At 38.9% G+C, this 20,335-nt stretch overlaps 2 protein-coding genes across 3 annotated transcripts; both read left to right on the top strand.

Annotated features, from left to right (window-relative positions):
- The first annotated feature begins 894 nt into the window (after positions 1-894).
- On the top strand, positions 895-14,922 carry pex5 (peroxisomal biogenesis factor 5). 2 transcript variants are annotated; one of them, XM_059339801.1, is made up of 16 exons: positions 895-1,091; positions 4,154-4,310; positions 4,475-4,513; positions 4,957-5,074; positions 5,207-5,353; positions 5,581-5,665; positions 7,184-7,274; positions 7,550-7,672; positions 9,557-9,640; positions 10,572-10,691; positions 10,896-11,039; positions 11,231-11,301; positions 11,565-11,792; positions 12,356-12,521; positions 12,609-12,766; positions 13,570-14,922. In XM_059339801.1, the coding sequence occupies exons 2-16, from the start codon at positions 4,197-4,199 to the stop codon at positions 13,814-13,816; spliced, it is 1,935 nt and encodes a 644-aa protein (XP_059195784.1). In that variant the 5' UTR covers positions 895-1,091; positions 4,154-4,196; the 3' UTR covers positions 13,817-14,922. The 2 variants fall into 2 exon arrangements, with proteins under 2 accessions (XP_059195784.1, XP_059195785.1); XM_059339802.1 differs by lacking the exon at positions 7,550-7,672.
- A 927-nt stretch (positions 14,923-15,849) lies between these two features.
- Positions 15,850-19,081, top strand: cdca3 (cell division cycle associated 3). The gene is made up of 6 exons (XM_059339547.1): positions 15,850-16,001; positions 16,602-16,752; positions 16,841-16,937; positions 17,033-17,938; positions 18,014-18,081; positions 18,666-19,081. Exons 2-6 carry the CDS (start codon positions 16,621-16,623, stop codon positions 18,756-18,758), a joined length of 1,296 nt encoding a protein of 431 aa, XP_059195530.1. The 5' UTR covers positions 15,850-16,001; positions 16,602-16,620; the 3' UTR covers positions 18,759-19,081.
- Positions 19,082-20,335: the final 1,254 nt, after the last annotated feature.

Genomic DNA, 20,335 nt, shown 5'->3' with positions numbered 1-20,335 from the left:
AAAATGAAAATACTCAAGTAAAGTACAAATACTTAAAATGATATTCTTTTTAATTTATTTTAAATGCATATTTAATGAGCATTGTTTGAGGGAATTAAGTAATTGTTGTGCAAGTGATAATACAAATCTTGAAACTTTAGACTACTATAGTACTATAACACTAGTGTATATAATATATATAGCACTCTTAAAGATGCCATTTTGCATGCGTACTATGTATACTTGACAAGTACATTTTACCAATGTCACTTTCCCACTTTAACTGAGGTAATTCTGCATGCAGAACTTCTGCTTTCAATCAAGTATTTTTACATTATTGGATTAAAACAAATGTATGTTGCACTTGTTAAAACCTGTTATAACTCTATATATAAACTGTTATAACTAAATAAATGAAGTGGAGTAGAATTATAAGGCGGAATAAAATCAAAATACTTAAAATAAATACCTCAAATTAAATCCTTAAAATACAAAAACATGTAATGAGCATTGTTAGAGGGGGATCCACGATCTTCATTGAGCGAAACAAAATATAATAAAAAATCTTTGAAACTTCAGGATACTATAGTACTATACCACCAGTGTACATAATAAAAAAAACACCCTAAACAGTCTTAAATGCATGCATTGATAAGTACATTTTGCGTATGTTACTTTCCCACTTTTATGTAGGTAATTCTGCATGCAGGACCTTCGCTTGCAATCGAGTATTTGTACATTATTGGATTACCTACAACTGCATGCATGCTGCACTTTGATCTCCTGCGCAATATGTATCCTTACGTAAAATCTTTACGCTCCGCTACGTTCTATTTTTTTCCTAAACCGCCTGACGTTTTTACGTAAGACCGTTGGAGAATAGGAAACCATTGTAACGTTTACGAGACACTCAAAGCGATCGGTGAAGGGTTTTGTGGGTCATGGAGGAGGAAGGTAAATAAAAGACAAGCGCTAATAACACACCGCGGCTCTTTTTTAAAGACGGTTACCGGGAGGTTTGACACTGCGGCAACTTTTGTTGGTGGTACGGTCAGAGAGCACACACCGGAGAGGAGGGACTGTCGGTGCGGCTCCAGCAGCAGCTGTCGGCGGTGAGATGAACATCACGCTACCCGTCTATTCATGCCTCTCTGGCTGCATACAACAGGAGCGCACTGGCCCTACTGGAGCTAGCTGGTGCCATTAGCTAATGCTAGCTACATTCGCTATTGTTGGAGGACAAAAAGGGCTCATAATTCTTTAAATATCCTCCGTTTCTTTAGCTAATTAACGAGCAGCATGTTGGCTACATTAGAAGAAATATACTGGGTAACGTTTCCAAGCTAATGTTGCTGTTTCTGGCAGAAGCCACAGTTAGCATCGGGCAAAACAATGCTATTAGTGTCCACACTGCTCCCAGTCAGGTAACTGGTTTGACACATGACAGCAGTCTGACAGTTAACATGCACCTGTGTGCTAGCAGCAGGCTGCTTTTGGGAATATTTGCGTATAAACTGCAATTATTTCCTCAATAAAAGTGTAATAAGTGTAAATGTGCAGGACCTTCTTCCACAGGTAATGCAGCCATGCTTGTGTGAATATCGTCACACTGTTAAAATAATCGCCTAAGTAATTTTTTGTCAATTTTTTTTTTGCCTAAATCATCTCCTCATGACGCCGGCCACCTATGGTAAAATCGCCTACATCCTCTGTTGATCAGATCATGTGATTTTACCCCTTTAAGATCATCACTTCTTTGACAATTTGCTGGAGATTGTTAAGTTATCAGTTTAGTTTATCAGTGTTTTATTGTTGACACTAATATTGGTAACACTTTACTCTAAGGTGTCTACATAAGAGTGACATGAGCGTGTCAAAAACGTGTCATAAACATGACATGGGCTGTGTCATGAACATTAATAACACTTTGAAGTAACATTAATGCTCATGATACTTGTCATGTCATGTTTCTAAAAGGCTTGTGTGACACCTTCAAAATAAAGTGTTACCATATCTTACTTAAGTCACAAAGGCATGTTCAAAAAATTGCCTACTAAGTCATTTATTTCTCTTAAATTAAATATTTTACACTCAGTGTTATTACTATGCCAATAGCCATCCTTTGTTACATCCTTTTTGAGTGAAATTATCAATAAATGTCATATGTTACACTTTTGGTGAAGTTTTTTGAGTTTCCTGCACAACTTGAAAAAATTAGTTGGGCGATTATTTTAACAGGGTGACGATATGAAGTGAGTAGGTAAACAGGTGTCACACAGTGTCCTGTCTGTGATTGTGAGTGTATTAATATCTTTGTCTGATCCTCTTACTTTGATCCTAATCATCGCACAGTCCAGCAACTCTTTGAATCAAAAGGAATAAATTATTTGAAAAATAATCTATAACCTAGATTATAAAAATGATGGGCTGTCCACCTGTAGAGTGGACTCTCTTGTGTAATATATTTTGTCTTTGTTTTTTTTTTAACACTGCCTGGATTAAAGTAGACAGGGACTTAAATTTCTATTCCTGACACTTCATTAAGGAAATTGTAACCATTACGTGTCCCTCCAGGGGGGAGAGAGAAGTTGAGTAGGCCAGCCTGTACAGCAGTTTGTCAGCTGTTCATCCTGCATATAGGTCAGTGAGTTGAGCAGCAGGGTTTTCTCTTGGAACACGTTATTGTCAGGGTTTGCATATAGCGACTGAATCATCGTCATTACGATTGCTTCGCATTTGCAGGATCAGGTGAGTGAGCATCAGATTAATGAGAAAATAATATAACGTAATTTCAATGTGATATGGATGACATCACATCAGGTCTGAGTATTTATTTTTAATTTATACCAAATACCAAAATTTCAAGTAATTTTTTTAGTTTTTTTGCAAAACCTCATTTAAAGTCAAATGTCTCAACAAATGTGTAGAAGAACAGTCTGAAATTGGCTATGCAGGTGCATCTCAATAAATTAGAATATAGAAAGATAGAAATATATTTCTATGTTCTAATTTATAGAATATATAATTTATAGAAATATCTCATTGAAAGTTTATTTATGTCATTAATTCACTTCAAAAGGTGGAAATAACACATTATATAGATCCCTTACACACAGAATGAAACATTTCATGTCTTAATTTATTTAATTTCTTCTAATTATAATGATTATGGCTTAAATTTAATGAAGACCTAAAATTCAGTGTTAAAAATATATGCACTCAATACTTGGTTGGGGCTATTTGACTTGAACTACTGGAAATTGACTTTTCCATGATATTCTAATGTATTGAGATGTACCTGTATTTTAAAATTTCAATTAGAAAATTAAAAAAACATCAAGATTACCAGAATTTAATTGCAACTTTCAGTTTATTTTAGCTTGATTTGATAGTTTTGCATATCCTTTTATCTGCACAATGTCTTGGTAAATCAATGAGCAATATAAATGTAAATACATAATCAACTGTTGTTTATTGGTTACCATAATGACACTCTGTTTACAGCCACGGTTCCACAATAGGGACACTGTATAAAATGTAAATAAAAAAACACAATTCATAGAATATTTTAAAAAACAAACAATTTTAACATAAGATTCATTGTTATTGTACAGTTTCAAATAGGACTAACAAATTTGTTGGCTCAGTAATAATAATAAAAAAAAGTATTTCCGTTCAATACTTGCCCTGTATGACAATAAACATAGTCTGTGTTTGTTCATAACGAAATGGTGGCATAGCTTTCAGTGTTGTGTTTTTGTCATTGCAAGGGCTTAAATGCATTTAAAAGCTGAAATCTTCTGAACTTACTGGACCCACTAAGTGAAATATGCAGTGAATGCCTGTGTGCCTGCTGGGCCATCAAACCCACATTATTAATGGTTCACTCTAAGCCTGGAAATGACGCGGAAAACAGCAGATGGAGCTTGAGTTTGGTTATGTGACAGGAGACTATCTGTGCAGCGTGGACACATTGGACATGTTGAATATTTAAAACGGGCAAAAGGCATTATGCAATTTGTTTTGGACTTCCAATATTTCCCAAGATAGCATGAGCATAATACTGTATACCTTTCTTGAATTTAACACACTATTTGAGTTTGTGCTTCACTTAATGTTTTGAACTACTTTTTTGGCCAAATTGAGTGAATTCATCTGTTCGTTCTCTCCTCAGTTCTCAGGTGGTCTGATTGGGTTTGCCTCATCCTTGTGTTGCCATGGCGATGCGGGAGTTGGTGGAGGCAGAATGTGGGGGAGCCAATCCCCTCATGAAGTTGACCGGTCACATGACCAAGGAAGGGGGGGCATGGCGGCACCGCTCAACACCTACAGTGAGTTATTTGTAGCTGAATATTAACAGTTCAAATGGCTTTATTTTTCAGCTAAATCATTTCCTACAAAGTGAACATATTTCAGTGTCATCAGGAGATCTCTTGACAAAAGATATGGCTTAAGTGACCTAATTTCATTCTTCTTCTTTTTTTTCTTTTCTCAGATTCCCCCCGCTCCTATTGAAATCTCAACTGAAGAAGAGGTCAGCACTTATGTTCCTAAAATATTGACTAGAGCCCAACAGACATATCAGTTGACAGATATTATCAGCCAATATTGTTCTGTTATAAAAACTTTTTTACACAATATATAATGCATAAAATGTTGCTTGGTGCGATTTGATAAATAGCTAAATAAACATCATTACTGTTCAGTAATGATGTTTATTTAGCTATTTATTTGCTTCCTATTTATTCTTATCATATATCATCATTTATTGAATTAGATGACAATTTAATACATTGTTTGTATATGTATAATAATGGTTAACAATATCAAATATTATTGATAAAAGTTTTATGTTTGAGAAAGTAGCTCTCTGATGTTTAATGCAAGTTACCCACTCTGAAGCTATTTCAGGTGTGCTGCATTTCTTTCTTTCTATAGTCTCTAAAAAGTGGAATAATGTTTTTGTTTTTGCTGCAGCTGGTGAATGAGTTCCTCCAGGCGCCCCCCAGACCCCCACACACATTTGACATGGGTCAGCTGTTGGAGGAGATGCAGCAGATTGACCAGCAGAATTACAGACAAGCTCCACAGAGAGGTAGACTTCATTTCTATTATTAATATAATGTTTTGCCTTCAAGTTTGAGGTATTTTCTTTAGTGCCTGTAAGGTTTATGTCTATGTAAAAACTGTTTTCAGCACTTTAACAGCATATATTCCCTTGTTACAGCTCCAGATGTGGCAGCTTTGGCCCTCTCTGGGGACTGGGCGGCTGAGTTCCTCTCAGGTCCTGACGCTGCGGCCGCACCGGGGCTCATTGCTCTTGGTGATGCAGCAGACGCTGATTGGACGAAAGAGTTTATCGCTGAGGCTGCAGGTAGCTTAAGTTTGATATTTTTTCTTTTTTGCTCTCCTGTGTTTCATTTTGCTTAATGAGCATCTTTCATCTTTCTGGAGTCATCATCAGTCTGTCATATGTCATCAATCTTTACTGACATCAGAGCAAACCTGCCCTGGATAAAACCTTTTTTTGCATTGCATGTAGTTTTTACAATGAGCCCATCTGCTGTGTTATTTTTTTTTCTCTTTCTCTCTCTGCTCCAGATCCTGGACGGTGGGCGGAGGAGTATCTGGAGCAGTCGGAGGAGAAGTTATGGCTGGGAGACCTGGGAGACAAGGAGAACGAATGGTTAGAACGGGGGATGGAGGATGTGGAAAGAGAGCTGTGAAAGTTTGCAGATGAAAAATGGCTTGTATAAATTGCTACTTCAGGCACGCTGCATTAAATGTGGAGCAAATGCAAGAATAAAAGAGAATAGAAGTGTAGGACGTGTACGATGTTATCCTACACGTCTAAGTGTAGGATAACATCATAGCAACCTTGAAAATGTTTTTGTCTACCTGTTGATGGAATGCTTCTTTTGAATTTTTAATTTTTCAGACTTTAATCTTGTCTAGACTTGTCCAATGATGTTTAGCTCATTCAGACAAAAGCTCTGTCAAAGGGCAAAGAAGAATCTTACAAATAAGTAGAGTTAAAGCAGATGTAACGGATAATGGACTGGAGAATGGAGATAGTTCCGACTTTTTGAAATGTGGTTGTGTGGGAGATTTATCGAGAGTCAATGTATTACGTATAGTAGATGGTGCACAGCATGCCCCAGATTGAACCAGCATGGAAACTGGAGGGCAGCAGCAAATTGCTTATAGCCTCCTAAAGAAAAATCATTATCAGTTTAGGTACACATGCTAAATGACATGTAGAATATTTTCACTGCTTTATCTTGCCGTCAGACAGCTCTGTTTAGACAGGGGGAACTGAATCCGTTATCTGTATTCTCCTTAAAGCTGCCAGACTTCTTTGACAAAACCAGTCATTTAACCTCGCAGAACACTTGAGTTTCTGATCTACCACCGCCTCAATTGGTTAGTCTGTTTATCTCATTGTGTGATTTTGGTGAATCTAAAAACTGACCCTTTGTGCCAATGTCACACAAACACTGACAAAGTAATTGAGGCAGCATGGTAAGAAATGTTTTTCCCCTATGGAGCCTGCTGGCTTTGAAGAAACCTCTTGTTAATTTAATGCCTTGTTCAACTAAAGGTACATTTGTTTGGACAAATATAATGACAACAACGAAAATAGCGTTCAACTTAAGAGAGATAATAACCAAAATCATTATGAAGAAAACCATGGAAAATCAAAAAATCAGCTCTTAAATTAAACTCTTTTGAGCGATTTTTGTTGTTACCATTATATTTGTCCAAACAAATGTACCTTTAGTTGTACCAGGCATTAAAATTAACAAGAAATGGAAGAAAACAAGGGTGGTTAATATCTTTTTCCATGACTGAAGATGGATAATCCTGCTAAAATATGTTTTGCTGCTGCCCCTGTCCTCAGCAGAACTTACCCTTAGCTTCCTGCCGACCAGTATCTACTGTAGAGTAACACGCTCACTATAGATAAGTACCTCATAGAGCCCCACGTCAGACAATCTGAAACAGCCAACTATCCCTTTAAGATGTCTAATCATCAACACAGTGCACTGACCTCAAAAGCAGTCACTTGTACAAGAATGCGAAGTACAGGCTGAAGCCTAATAAAGTTGTTACAGATGACGCGTTCTGAATGAAATAGAACAGTTTCTTCTGAACGTATAACTCCTTATTATATTATATTAACTTTTCTTTGTTAATGTGACAGGACAAAGGAGTATCAGCCAGGAGAGGAGCTGAGGCAGACAGCCAATGAGCTCGTCTCAAAGGTCGACGACCCCAAGCTACAAAACACTGAGGTGAGCAGTGTGTTCATGTCTCTCCATGTCAGTCATTGGACCTTTATTCTCTATCACCATATCCTTTCTCTTTTTCTTTAACATTTCTGTAGAGTTCTTTTGGAGCATTGCTAATTATGATGACTAAGTTTCAGTTTGGTTTTTCAAGATTATTGGAAAGAAAGCAGTTGGTTTGAAAAGACACTAGCAGTATATTACTATAGATTTGACCAATTAGGAATGGTGATGGTGAAATGCTTTTTTGTTGTCATTTTTTTTTTTCCGTTGTTGTGTAGTTCCTGCGATTCATTAGGCAGATTGGCGAGGGCAGTGTGACAGTGGAGAGCAGAACAGACAAACAGCTCACAGATAAAGCTCAGGCCGCGGAGGCTCAGAACTGGGCCTCCAACCTCAACCAGGTACGAGTCACTGCCCACTGAGGAGGGGATGGTTGCTATTGGGAACACTTTGGGGAGCAACACTGGTTCACTTTTGCACAGTATAGACTGTGACTCATCACCCCAGTATCTGATGCAGAGTAACATTTTCCACTAATGTAACCAAAAGCAGCCGCTACTCTCCCTGTAATATGACGCTTGAGGCTGCACAGCATTGCAGATGGAATTTGTTCAGCAGAGAGAAAACTCTTCTGATGATCTGTTTCTGTGCTTACCCATTAATGTTTTAATATGCACAGTCAAGTCCTGGTTATTCCCACCTTGACTCCTTCAGTTCTTGATTTTACTGGGGTTGTAAATAATTACTTTGGCTTCACTCAGTAAAGACAGAAAAAAAACAGGCTGATGCCAGATATGGATTTTAACTTGATTTTTCCCTTAAATCCAAGTCCATTCTGCCAAGAGAAGAAAAAATCTCATTAAAAGTAAGTTAGGAAAAAATGTTTATTACAATTCTGGCCGTTAAACTAATTCCAGATTATGAAATAATAAGTCAAAATACAACATTTTGACTTAGTAAATCAAAATTTTGGATCATTTGGATTTAGCAACTCCAGAATTTAAATAATTTCTATGAAATAATCAAAAGCTCTGAGACAGTATTGTAAGTGCCACGCTCACAAAGACAAACCGATCACTTTCCCTTTATTTCAGGGCAGCCAACAATACAGGACATACTGCATGTGTCTCCAAACAAACACAGACAGTAATATATTTTCTGTCTGTTGATTTTTATATGAACAAGTTAATTCATCCAGTGAGGCGGGTCGATCGAGTTGATCATTTATCGTTAGCGACACTCCTGGCTACTGTCCAAAGCAAGAAACAGCCTTAACAGCTCTCTGTCAAAGCACTTTGTAAACTGCTGTTTTTAAAAGGTGCTATATAAATAAAGTTATTTTTATTATAATTATTAAGATTCCCAATATGATCTGGAAACCCTGACCCTGAGGCATAATCTTAAACAAGCAAAAAACTTCTCTATTGGTCAAAATTCTGACTTACTGTCTCATAATTTTGATTTAAGGTACTTAATAGTAATGCCTTTTTTTTCTAATCCTGGCAGAAATGGGCATCCATATTATACTGTGCATGTGCAGCTCTCAGTCCTGTTTATGATGAATATTTCTCCTCTTAACTGCCCTCTAACTCTGACATGTACTTTTCCCATTTTTTGACCTGTCCTCAAACTCTCGGCTTGCCATTCCCTCAATTAACAACCGCCATTCATCTATTCCTCCTACTACTTAAAATTACTCCTACTCCGCCCACCCCTCAAATAAAAAAAAAAAAACCTCCTCACCAACCAACCGCTCCTCCTCTTCCTCAAAACATTGCCCCATTCCCCACCGCCACCCCTGCTCACCTCCCACCATAGTTCCTGGCGAAGACTGGGGGAGGGAGTCTTCCCTTGGAACCCCCAGAGAGGAATGAGAAGATTGAGAAAGTTAAAGCTAAACAAGCAGAGAAGTGGGCCAAGGTCATCAGGCAGGTAGGACCTCTCAGGTCATAGCAGCAATAGGATTTCTTTATTCTTAGTTTGAGTTATTGCTAAGTTGAAATTTTGTGTTGTAGAGTTTTGTCCTAGACTAAGTCAGCAATGTACACTCAGCATTATGTTGCTGCTGATGAGAAAACAGGAGTTCATTAGGAGGAACGGTAAGAAAGGAGTTCTAGAAAATTAGATTTTTTTCTGAGTTGTTTCTTCTTTCATCTCCTTTCCATTCGCTTCCCTCTATACTTTTCCTGTTTTAATGTCCCCATCTGCAGTTCTAATAACAATTTTCATAGCAAGCACTTGCTGACTTTGGTAAACCACTCCCATTGCTCTTCGTTGCTGTTCAGGTGTCAGAGGAGTCGGCTGAAGCCTGGGTAGATGAGTTTGCAACATCAGGACCGGATTTTCAGCAAGCTAAGGCTGCAGTGGAGGTGAGACGAGAATCTGTGACAACTTAGGCTACATCCACGCTGATATGTTTTAGTTTAAAAGAGGTACTTTTTTCTATTTTTATGCCTGGAATCCACACTACTCCAGCACTTTCAAACAGAGACTTTGAAACAGACAAAGAATTTGTGTTTTAGTCTGGAAACAGACTTTGGAAAACGATTATGCAGACCGCCTTGTTCGCCTCCTGTTTGGGTCTTATCAGCAACAACCTGTCTAAACTTTATAGCTAGGGCTACTTACCCTTTTGTGATTTTACCTTTCCTGTGTGGTAACACCTTTCCCATTGTCATGGCTTCCTCAAGCAATGGATATGTTCCCTGTACTGCTCTAATATGTCACTGTGTTGTTTTGCAACATCTCTCAATATATGTTTCCCCATTGCTGTTCTTCCTCTGAACTATTCCTGCATTTCTGTCTGCTTCCTGTTGACACATGCATGCTAATGCATGTCATCGGTGTATATGGATGGACATTATAGTGCTAAAACACTAGTGTAGATTGTTTAAAAACATGATGTAAAAACAAAAAATGTAATTGTGGATGTAGCCTGAAACTCTAATAAATACTAATATATACAGCTAAAGTACTGAACATGAACTGGGAGCATTTAGAGGTTAAAAGCACACTGTGTCCTGGAAGATAGAGGCTTAAAGATGGAGATTGAAAAGAAGAAGAAAGAAACGCCTCTAAATTATTAACACCAAGGTGCCTTTGATCCAGAAACGTAATCCTGTTTCAGAAAAACAATCAAACCTCTTTCTTTCTCCTTTGACTTGGTTGTGCTACAAAAATCCCATCAATAAACTCTTGTCTGTCCCTCGGAAAAGTAAAGGTCAAATGTAGCTGAAGTACGGGATGACATATGATGTGTGGAGAATGTGAAGTAATGATGTGTATCTGTCATTCTGTCAGAGTGATGTGGATTTCTGGGAGAAGCTGCAGCAGGAGTGGGAGGAGATGGCAAAGAGGGACGCAGAGAGCCACCCCTGGCTGTCTGACTTCGATCAGCTACTCAGCACTTCTTATGACAAGGTATCTGTCAACCTGCTGTGAACAGGCGCAGAAATACTATCCCTTTACATGTTTGAGGATTTCAGCAATTTTTCCACATGCAGCTCTACTTGATGTCTAAGCTTTACAAGATTATATACATGATCCTGCTTCTTTTCATGGACCTCAATAATCTGCATGATCCTCTGTTAGTACACATAGAAATACTCCTTGTCTTTGTCTCAGGGATATCAGTTTGAAGAGGAAAACCCTTACTTATCCCACCCAGACCCTCTGTCAGAGGGAGTCAAGAGGATGGAGGCGGGGGACATCCCTGGGGCCGTACGGTTCTTTGAAAGTGCCGTACAGAGAGAACCAGACAACCAGCTGGTAGGACTCTAATAGCCTCTGGCTTCATTTGCATTTTCAGGCTCCAATTCTTTTATCACTCTCTTATTAACAAATGTAAAATCAGTTCAAAAAAGTGTCCTTAGTTGTGATTTCACTCATGTTCATCTCCCCACAGAAGGCAGTTGTAATGATGCTTTGGTGTGTGTCCATTTCTCCTCATTAAACTGCAGGCTTGGCAGTATCTGGGAACCTGTCAGGCAGAGAACGAGCAAGAATTTGCAGCCATCAGCGCCCTCCGCAGGTCAGAAATCATAACTGCAAAACTGTATTTAGAAACAACAAAAGAAGACAAAAAGGAAAAAGATGGAAAACATAAGTAGTGCATCTGAGTTTGCTGGGCAATTACAGGACCTCTAGGAGATTTTTTAATATAGTCTGTCTGTCCACTTTTTGTAGTTTCCCCTACATATAGATAATATATTTGACAATTTCTAACCTTTGCTTTCTCAACTACACGCATGTCGTTGTTACTCCCTCTGACTTTCTTCATCTTTCTTTCATTAGGTGTATAGAGCTGAAGAACGACAACCTGACTGCTCTGATGGCGTTGGCTGTCAGTTTCACTAACGAATCACTGCACAGGCAGGCCTGTGAGACTCTTCGTGATTGGCTGAAGCACAATCCACAATACCGTTCTGTGTGGGAGCAGCATCAGGGCGAACACCAACAGGAGGGTGCCAGAGAACGGGAGAAGGAGAAGGAGAGGGAGAGGTTCGGGTCACTGCTGCCAGAGTGAGTATCACACAAAGTTTGGCTTCAAACTCTTCACCCCTTTCATTGCTACTTCAGTGGCCTCCATGTTTACATCCGTACACAGCCAAACAAAAAAAATAGAAATTGAGCAAAAAGTAGCCGTAGTGGAGCGTTTAGCTGCTAAAAAGCCAGGAATTGGTGGAGACCAAAAACAGAGCTAAAAGCAGGTTGAATGTTGCACTTACGTGTGCCAGGTGGCCAGAAACACAACTCATTAGGGCCTCGGGGCAATCGCTAGCAAGTTTACCATATCAACTTGAAAGGAATTAATGATATGCCAATAATTCGTTCACAAAATCAGTAATCACAGGTTTAAAGAACTTGCTGATTAAAGTATTTATAGTATTTATTCCAGTGGGGAGGGAAAAATAAGAGTTTAGTTTGTTGGGGTTTTTCTAGAGGAAGTCAAAAAGATGCTTCCTACCACAGCATATAGCACTACCAACATACTCAAATGATTAGTTTTATGTATCAGATTTAAAATTAATTAAATTAAAAAAAAACAACAATTGAATAATTTTCTTTTTGTTTTTCATGCACAGATCTTTGTTTACTGATGTCCAGTCGTTGTTCCTGCAAGCAGCCAACTCTGACCCCGCCCAGGTGGACCCCCAGCTGCAGTGTGGTCTGGGAGTTCTCTTCAACCTCAGCGGGGAGTACGACAAGGCGGTGGACTGTTTCAGCGCTGCTCTGTCTGTCACACCGCAGGTTAGTGGAGAGGCCAGTGGTGAAATGTCTGTCTTCACGCTCCATGCTCTGTCTGTTTCTGAGCTCTTGCTGGTTTTTCTTCATCAGGACTACCTGCTGTGGAATAAGTTGGGGGCCACACTCGCCAACGGAAGCCGCTCAGAGGAGGCAGTGGCCGCCTACAGGAGAGCCCTGGAGCTGCAGCCCGGCTTCGTCCGTAGTCGCTACAATTTAGGAATCAGCTGCGTTAACTTAGGAGCACACAGGTGAAGGAGGAAGTCTTTCATTTGTATGCATATTTTGTTTCTAAAAGGCTTATTTGTTAAACCAAACAACTGTTTTGACCTTTAAAAGCAATTGTCTTTGGTTGCAGTTACCATTTTAACAGGCTACTGACTCCATGAATGATTTAAACTCTTGGTAAATGTCTAACGCCACTCTGCTGTGGTATGAGACCGAGGACACACATTTCTGTAATGATTATAGGATTATGATGCGGCCCAGCAAACCAACAACAATGGGAAGGGAAGATTGTTCCAGAATATGAGCTAATGTAGATCTTGGTTTAAAATGGATGAATGCATTGCAATCTTTTAACTTCCACTAGATGGCAACAGCAGTTTTGTTAAACACACTTAACACCCACCTTGAAAATAAATCCTAGTTTTTATGAAGGACATAATGTTTAGTTTTGGTTAAAGAATAATTTGTTAATTTGACTTTATGGGTTTTTTGGAGGCTGCAGATTATCGTCCTGTTGAACTGTATTACATTATTATACTTGATGTGGTTTTTCTAATATTTTGTCCAGCCCATTTATAAATCACAGGATGGATTTAAAAAGTCTTAATTAGATTTTTACATATTAAAGCAATAACCCCCATGGTTAACCGCAATTTTAGAGCAGCTAAGGGGCATTGTTTGGCACAGTGCAGAGCATACCTAACAACACCAATTATCTTTTCTAAAATCAGGGTAAACCACATGGCTTTCATTAAGTAACGATACACACAGCAACAAAAAGTAATTTATTTAAATTAAATTAGCTTTCTCTCTCTTTTATCCTCAGAGAGGCAGTGGAGCACTTCCTCGAAGCTCTGTCTCTACAGCGCCAGGCGGCCGGGGACGGAGCGAGAGCTGCGAGGGGGCCTGGAGGCGCCGCAGCCACCATGATGTCCGACAACATCTGGTCCACCCTGCGGATGGCTCTGAGCATGATGGGAGAGAGCCCTCTGTACGCCGCTGCCGACCGCCGGGACTTGGACACGTTGCTGGCTCACTTCTGCCAGAGAGAGGGAGACGGTGGGACTGAATGAAGGATGGACAGGGGAGGGCTTATTGAGTGTGAGTGTGTTGCGCTGGGAGGTAAATGTTTGGGTGAATGAATGAAGCGGAGAAGAATCAGAGCGGTAGCGGTTACAGAGAAATGGACGAGGAAGACACTGTGAATCATCCGCCATCCAAGGGACATCATCTTAAATGACTTCTAACAAATACTGCAGTATTAGTGTCGACCTGGAAGCCAGCAGGAATACAGTCATGTGACTGTGTTTTACATGTACGACAGTCCTGACATTTCTTCTTTCTCTGTTGAAAACTGAGTTTCATAAAATGTCACTTTTGTTGTTGATTTTGAAATTGGTTTACAATGATGAAAGTAAAAGATGAATAATGATGATGAATGCAATGTGGACGGTTTTTCTTGACACTCAAAGTCCTCAGCAGCAGGTTGTAGGTTGAGCTGTAAACTCACTGCGGTTATGTAGATCAAAGGTACAATGTTGCTGTGACATTGAAAAGAGTACTGATTTTTATCTAAAGTGCTCTCAAAAGAGGGATTATGCCAGTCCAGAGAACAAATACTAATCAGAAGTGCTACAGCGGCTTGTTTTTCTTTTTTTTATGTACTTTATTTAATTTTTTAGTAATCAATTATCAGCCAGGACAATGAACTGACAACCAGCGGGACTGTTACTGTTATGAGAAGGTGTGTGTGTGTGTGTGTGTGTGTGTGTGTGTGTGTGTGTGTGTGTGTGTGTGTGTGTGTGTGTGTGTGTGTGTGTGTGTGTGTGTGTGTGTGTGTGTGTGTGTGTGTGTGTGTGTGTGTGTGTGTGTGTGTGTGTGTGTGTGTGTGTGTGTGTGTGTTTTTGGGTCAGGTGGGGGATATTAATCGTGCATCTGATGATAAGATCATATAATTGTAATATCATGAACAATGAGAATGATTTCTCTGGGCTCCTCCCTTCTCTCGCTCTTTTTCATATCGCTCTTGTAAAACAATTTGCTTCGTTGTAAGATAATGCTATATGCCATATTGTGTATTGTAACATAATTGTTGCACTATAATTGTGTTCAGGCTAGTTGTATCCTGACTGCAATGTTTAATATAATATTCAGCAATAAAGCTTTGATTCCAAACAACTGTTGGTTGATTTTTTATTTCTGGATCAACGAAAAAGAAATGATATACAAAAAGTAGAACTGGAAAGAAACATGAACAAATTGAGTAAAAATCTAATTGATGTTATTTTATGAATAATGAAATATAAAAAAGTATTCATGTTGGGGTTTTAATCACAGTTGTAGATTTTCTACTTAAGAATAAAAACAATAGAGCTTATTAAATACATTATTTGTTAGAAAGTAATTTATTTATTTGCTCCTATTTATTAGTGTATGTATGTGTATATATATATATATATATAAATAGACTAATAAATAGGAAAATTGGAGCAAATAAATAAAAGAGAAGATGTTATAACACTGCATGAGCACTGCATGATGCATGAGCAGAAAAATGTCTTAAAATGGTAGATAATTAAATAGAATAAATAAATACTTTTTTTCTCCGTTCAAATTTTTTTCATTTTTCAGTAACTTTAGAGACAGCATAAGTGGGCGTAATTATAAACTTCATCAAACTTCATTATATGTATTTACTTTATTGCATTTCCTTCATGCAAATGTAAGTTATATTATTCTGATATTATTTTGTATTATTCTGATGGGACGCTCCAGCCTCCGTAATTAAGCCCATTACTGTTAGAAAGTAAAAGTACATCTTTTTAAAGAAGCATTTCTGCTGAAAATATAGGAATTCATGATAAATTATTGTGCTTTGTTCAGCCTGATTTTCCCTAAATGTGCCACTTTTCAAAATATAATATTCCCTTAAGCAATTTGGTTATGAAGTATTGTTCCAACGGAACATTTAATTTTTCTCCACATGTGACAAAAACAAAGAATGCTTTCATTCAAAATTTCAAATGCGTTATCTGCAAGACACCACACCCTGTTCTAGAACCCCGTGCTCTAAGCCAATCAGCGTCGAGGAGGCGGAGAGGACGCGCACGCTGATTGGCTCGTTCAAAAATAACATGTACTCCACCGCGCCATTTAAATGTTTTAAAAGTCGTGTGTTTCCCGTGTTTATCACAAGTGAAGAATAAGTGAAAAGAGAATTAGCAACACGCCTGATCAACTGTCTTTGTCTCGTAGAAGGTAAGCCGGAGATTATAAATATGATACTCGGTTGATGAAAACGAGAGTAGTCTGAACTTTATTAAACTTGTTCCGGTTAAAACGTTACTATTACAGCGTTAAAGTTTGGTCTTATTTTAAGAATAAGATAGGGAAAATAACGCGAACTGACCTTAGCTGAGCTAGGTTGTTGTTGCTAGCCACGTCTTGAGCTAACTGCAATATGAAATGTATGTTTAATCGTTAGCATAGACGTATTATACATAGACGTAGTATTGCAAGTTGTAAACAACTTATGTTCAATTAAAAACATGCTATGTATCAATGTCATACGAGGTTAAATCAAGGTTAATTGAAGATCATGTATCTTGGTTTACAGGCACTCATATAATTTCTTTGTATGGAAATGGCTGGTGGCATTTTATTTACAAATGACAACAGTCATGACAACATTTATTAAGTCCTAATTTAAAATTACATACCTGCATTTTATACTAGTTTAACTGACTTTTATACTCAAATATGTTTTTCCTGTATTTGTATATATGAGTTGCTTTTATTACTTTGTTCTGGTAAACAATAAAACTGCATTCTCTTATGTTCTCTTTACCTATGAGCCAGGTAGCTTAGAATAAGCATCATGGGATCCAGTGAGAGCAAGATGGTTGTTTGTGCACCAATAAAACCAGAACCAGCAATCAAAAACAGTCGAGTCAGTGATCTGATAGATCCACGCTCGCCATCAACTGCAATCAGTCGTACACCCATTCAGGTAGGTTACCTGTCTGACTTGCTACAAGACATGGTGTAAACTTTATCAGCAGAAATGTTTAAAAAAACAATGTCTCATATTCTTCTAGGTCGGTGTGTCCAAAACTGAATGTCCTCTGGCATTCACGGATCCCCGCTCACCTACTATTGGCATTAGTCGCACCCCTGTCAGAGAAGTCATGAGAGGTAACTATCCAGTCAAGAAAAACTTGCAGCTTGTTTTTTTTTATTCATTTGCAAAATGTCCTGTAACATGAAGTTCCTTCATTTTGTCCCTACAGCGACAGTTGGGTCCTTTGCCCGCCGTCTGGGCATGCTTTTGCACAGTGAAACTGAAGCCAAAGTTCCTGCAGCCTCTCAGAAATGCTTCAGTGATGCTGTAGAGGAGGAGGAAGTCTTTGAGCGTGAAGAGCTGGCTTCCTCTGAGCCCCTCCTGACGTCTCCGCGTTCCAAGGACTTTGGCTCCATGGCTGAGCATGCTAACCTCCTGTCCACCCCTGTCCGGCCCCCTATGGAAAGTGTGGCTAACTCGAGCCCCTTTGTGCTTCTTGAGGAGCCCCAAGTGGAGGTGGAGTTGGAAACCGAGCCAGACATTAGCTTAGAGGAGGCGGAAGAAGCAAGAGAGTCTCCTCTTCACAAGAGGCTGAGCATGAGCCTGATAACCTACCACGAGGGAGCGACCTCATCCCAGATCTTTGCTGAGGTGCACTGTGACAGTACTTCATCCCCAGAGCCCAGTGTGGAAGTGGAGATATTGAGTGACGGTGTGGATCATTCTTATGCCATTCCTGTTGTCACTGTTGAACCAGCGTCTCCCATTGAGCCTTCCCTCCCCACTGATTCAGAGGGTTCCCCTGCTCCGTCAGAGGAAGCAGAGCCTTCTTCTGAGGAAACCCAGAAGCTTGTTGAAGAATCTTCTCTGCCTTCCGCGCCAGAGCCGCCCACCGTCCCCAGCCCAGAGCAGCCACCGCCCAGCACCGGCATCCGCTGCCCCTCCTTCGACTCAAAGAGCCCCAGTCAGGTGGTGTTCAAACCACAGTGGTTGGGAAAAGGTTTTGGCGCCACTGGGCAAAAAGCTAGACAAGCACATGGTGGAAAGGGAGGCTCTTCTCCTCTTGCTGTCCGTGTGGCCACGAGGAAAATCACCAATGAAAACAAAAGACAGTCTGGGAAACTGAAGCAAAAAGGTGTGTAGACAGTGTGTGGCTTCTATTTTTGTTGATTAAAAGATGTTGTTGCTTGACATTTCTTTTCTTTTCAAGGTACAGAAGGGCGCTCCCCGCTGCAGATCCTGAAGGGCACCAACTCACCCAGAGAGCAGCGTACTCAGGTAATTCATACAAGCATGCACTCACTGCTGGAGATACCTACATATGGCTCAACACGGACTTTTAGATGTGGTTGACTGGCTGGCAGCCAGGCATCAGCCTTTTATATGGACTTATACAGTTATATCAGCTTAAGAATGAAATTGTGACATTTAAGAATAAAAGCATTACTACTGTATGAGTTGTAAGGATTACAGTGTCCTACCATGATGTGTCACATATTGAGGTAAATGTCTTTCAGTTTTGCTGTGTAATTTTCTGTCCACCTCAAAGAAGCTGAGATACTTTGCCTCTTAAGAATCTTTTTTTTTTTTTGTCAGTTGAATGAATTTTGCAATTTCCTCTTGTGATATTGAAGGGTTGTTTGAACTCTCTCTCTTCTGACCATATCAATATTTAAACATCATTGATGCAACATATGTTACATTTATTTTTTTTGGTATGCACATGTTGCTGTCCCTATTGTATTTAAACCTATATTGACTTTCTCAGGTGATGTTTAGTAATTTAACGGCCCTAAAGTGAATTCCAACACAGACCGTAAATCAACTGCTGAAGTGATGTGTGTGTGCTCTCCACTTTCCAGATGAAGCTGAAGGTGTCCACCCCAGATAAGCAGAGGATTGGGCAAATGGACCGCAGAGTGCTGGCAGTGTCTCTGGATCAGGAGAACAGATGATTCACTGCAGCGACGTGTACAGAATCCTGCCATTTTTATATCTTTTGGAACAGGCTTTTATGTGTACAGCATTTCTTCAACTTTTTTTTCCGCTTGTGTATATTCCTTTTATCATTGCAGTTTTCTATCCTGTTTTGTCTTCTTGTAAATATAAATAAAAGTATTTGCATTATTACTTGAGCTTTAAATCTTTGATATTGACTACTTTGACCAACTAGTTTGGGTATTTTCTTTCTCTTGTGGTTTCCTTGTTTTTTTCTGCGCTACATTTTTTGACTTGTAAATTGTCAAACTTAACTTTTATAATAAAAGCACAAAAAGTACTAGCTCTAATTTTTCATTCAACTGTCAGTTGGGTTTTTAAAATTTTGCCTCTTCATTTCCTCTTTTAGAGAACAGTTTGTAATGAAGCTTTAGTACTAAACACTAGAGGGAGCCTGTAAATTAACTAACATTTCAATCTCAACTTATTTGTGTACTGGAGGTTTTTCACAATGAAGATACATTTGAGTGATAAATCATCACGCCAACATCCAGTGGTGGAAGAAGAAACTACAAGAAAAAATCCTGCATTCAAAACCTTACAAAAGTGTCAGTGTTTTACTATTATAACTGCTTTTGGATTAATACTGTTGTTGCATTAATCTGTATGTTGCATTTTTCTGCTGTAGTTGTTTACGGTTGTGCTCATTTTACCTCCTATAATGCATCATATTCTTTAAGAATCGTATGTTTGTCTCTCCAAGAAGTCAGCTATTTATGGAGCCGTTTTCAGCTTTGTGAAGATGACTTTTCCAGCTGTTCCAAGAGGGGTTTAAAATAGTTTATTTAGCTTAAGAAGTTGGAGGATTTTCTCAACACATTAAATGAAGGATAAAGTGTTCCCTTATCAAAAAAAGTTCAAATTCACCAAATTTGGAGTTGTGTGGTTTTCACTGCACAGGAAGGGGATTAAAAACTGAAAAGTAACTAAAGCGGTCAGACATGTTGCGCAGTAAAAAAGTATATTTACCAATATAAAGTGGATAAAACTCTAATATAAGTCCTTGAATTTGTACTTTGACATGTTATAAACAAGATCACTAAATGCAGCATATCAGAAATCAACACTAAAGACTTGTGTATTGCAGAATCCCATGTTTATTAGACAGTCTTTAAGAAAGGTATTGCTTTACTTCGCAGTGTGTATCCAGTGCTGGAAAAGAGGCCGTCCAAAGTCTAGTCAGAATTTAGACACGTTTTTTTCTGTATGTACACAAACTGTCCTCGTAGTGTATTTTGTACCATGCAGAGGAAAAAAATAAGCGGTCACATACAGATTCAGATGTATTTCTCATATGCACACAATAGCCGTTATCATCCATGTAGCACTCGTACAAAACGTCCTCCTGTCCTGAGACAAATGGGGTCATCTTTTTTTGTAAGTGCTTAGTGAACCATGAAAACCATTTTATTATCCCATCTGTCAGTTCAACAGTTTACCCAAAGCACTTTTCAGGTCTAGCTACAGGAGGGGAGGGGGGTTAGACCAAATGGTAAGACCCCAAAATCCTGGTAAATATCATCCATCAATCACA

The sequence above is a fragment of the Centropristis striata genome, chromosome 8 (assembly GCF_030273125.1).
Source record: "Centropristis striata isolate RG_2023a ecotype Rhode Island chromosome 8, C.striata_1.0, whole genome shotgun sequence".
In the NCBI taxonomy this organism is placed as follows: domain Eukaryota; kingdom Metazoa; phylum Chordata; class Actinopteri; order Perciformes; family Serranidae; genus Centropristis; species Centropristis striata.
Note: the sequence above shows the minus strand (reverse complement) of the source record. Positions and strands in the feature narration are given on the sequence as shown.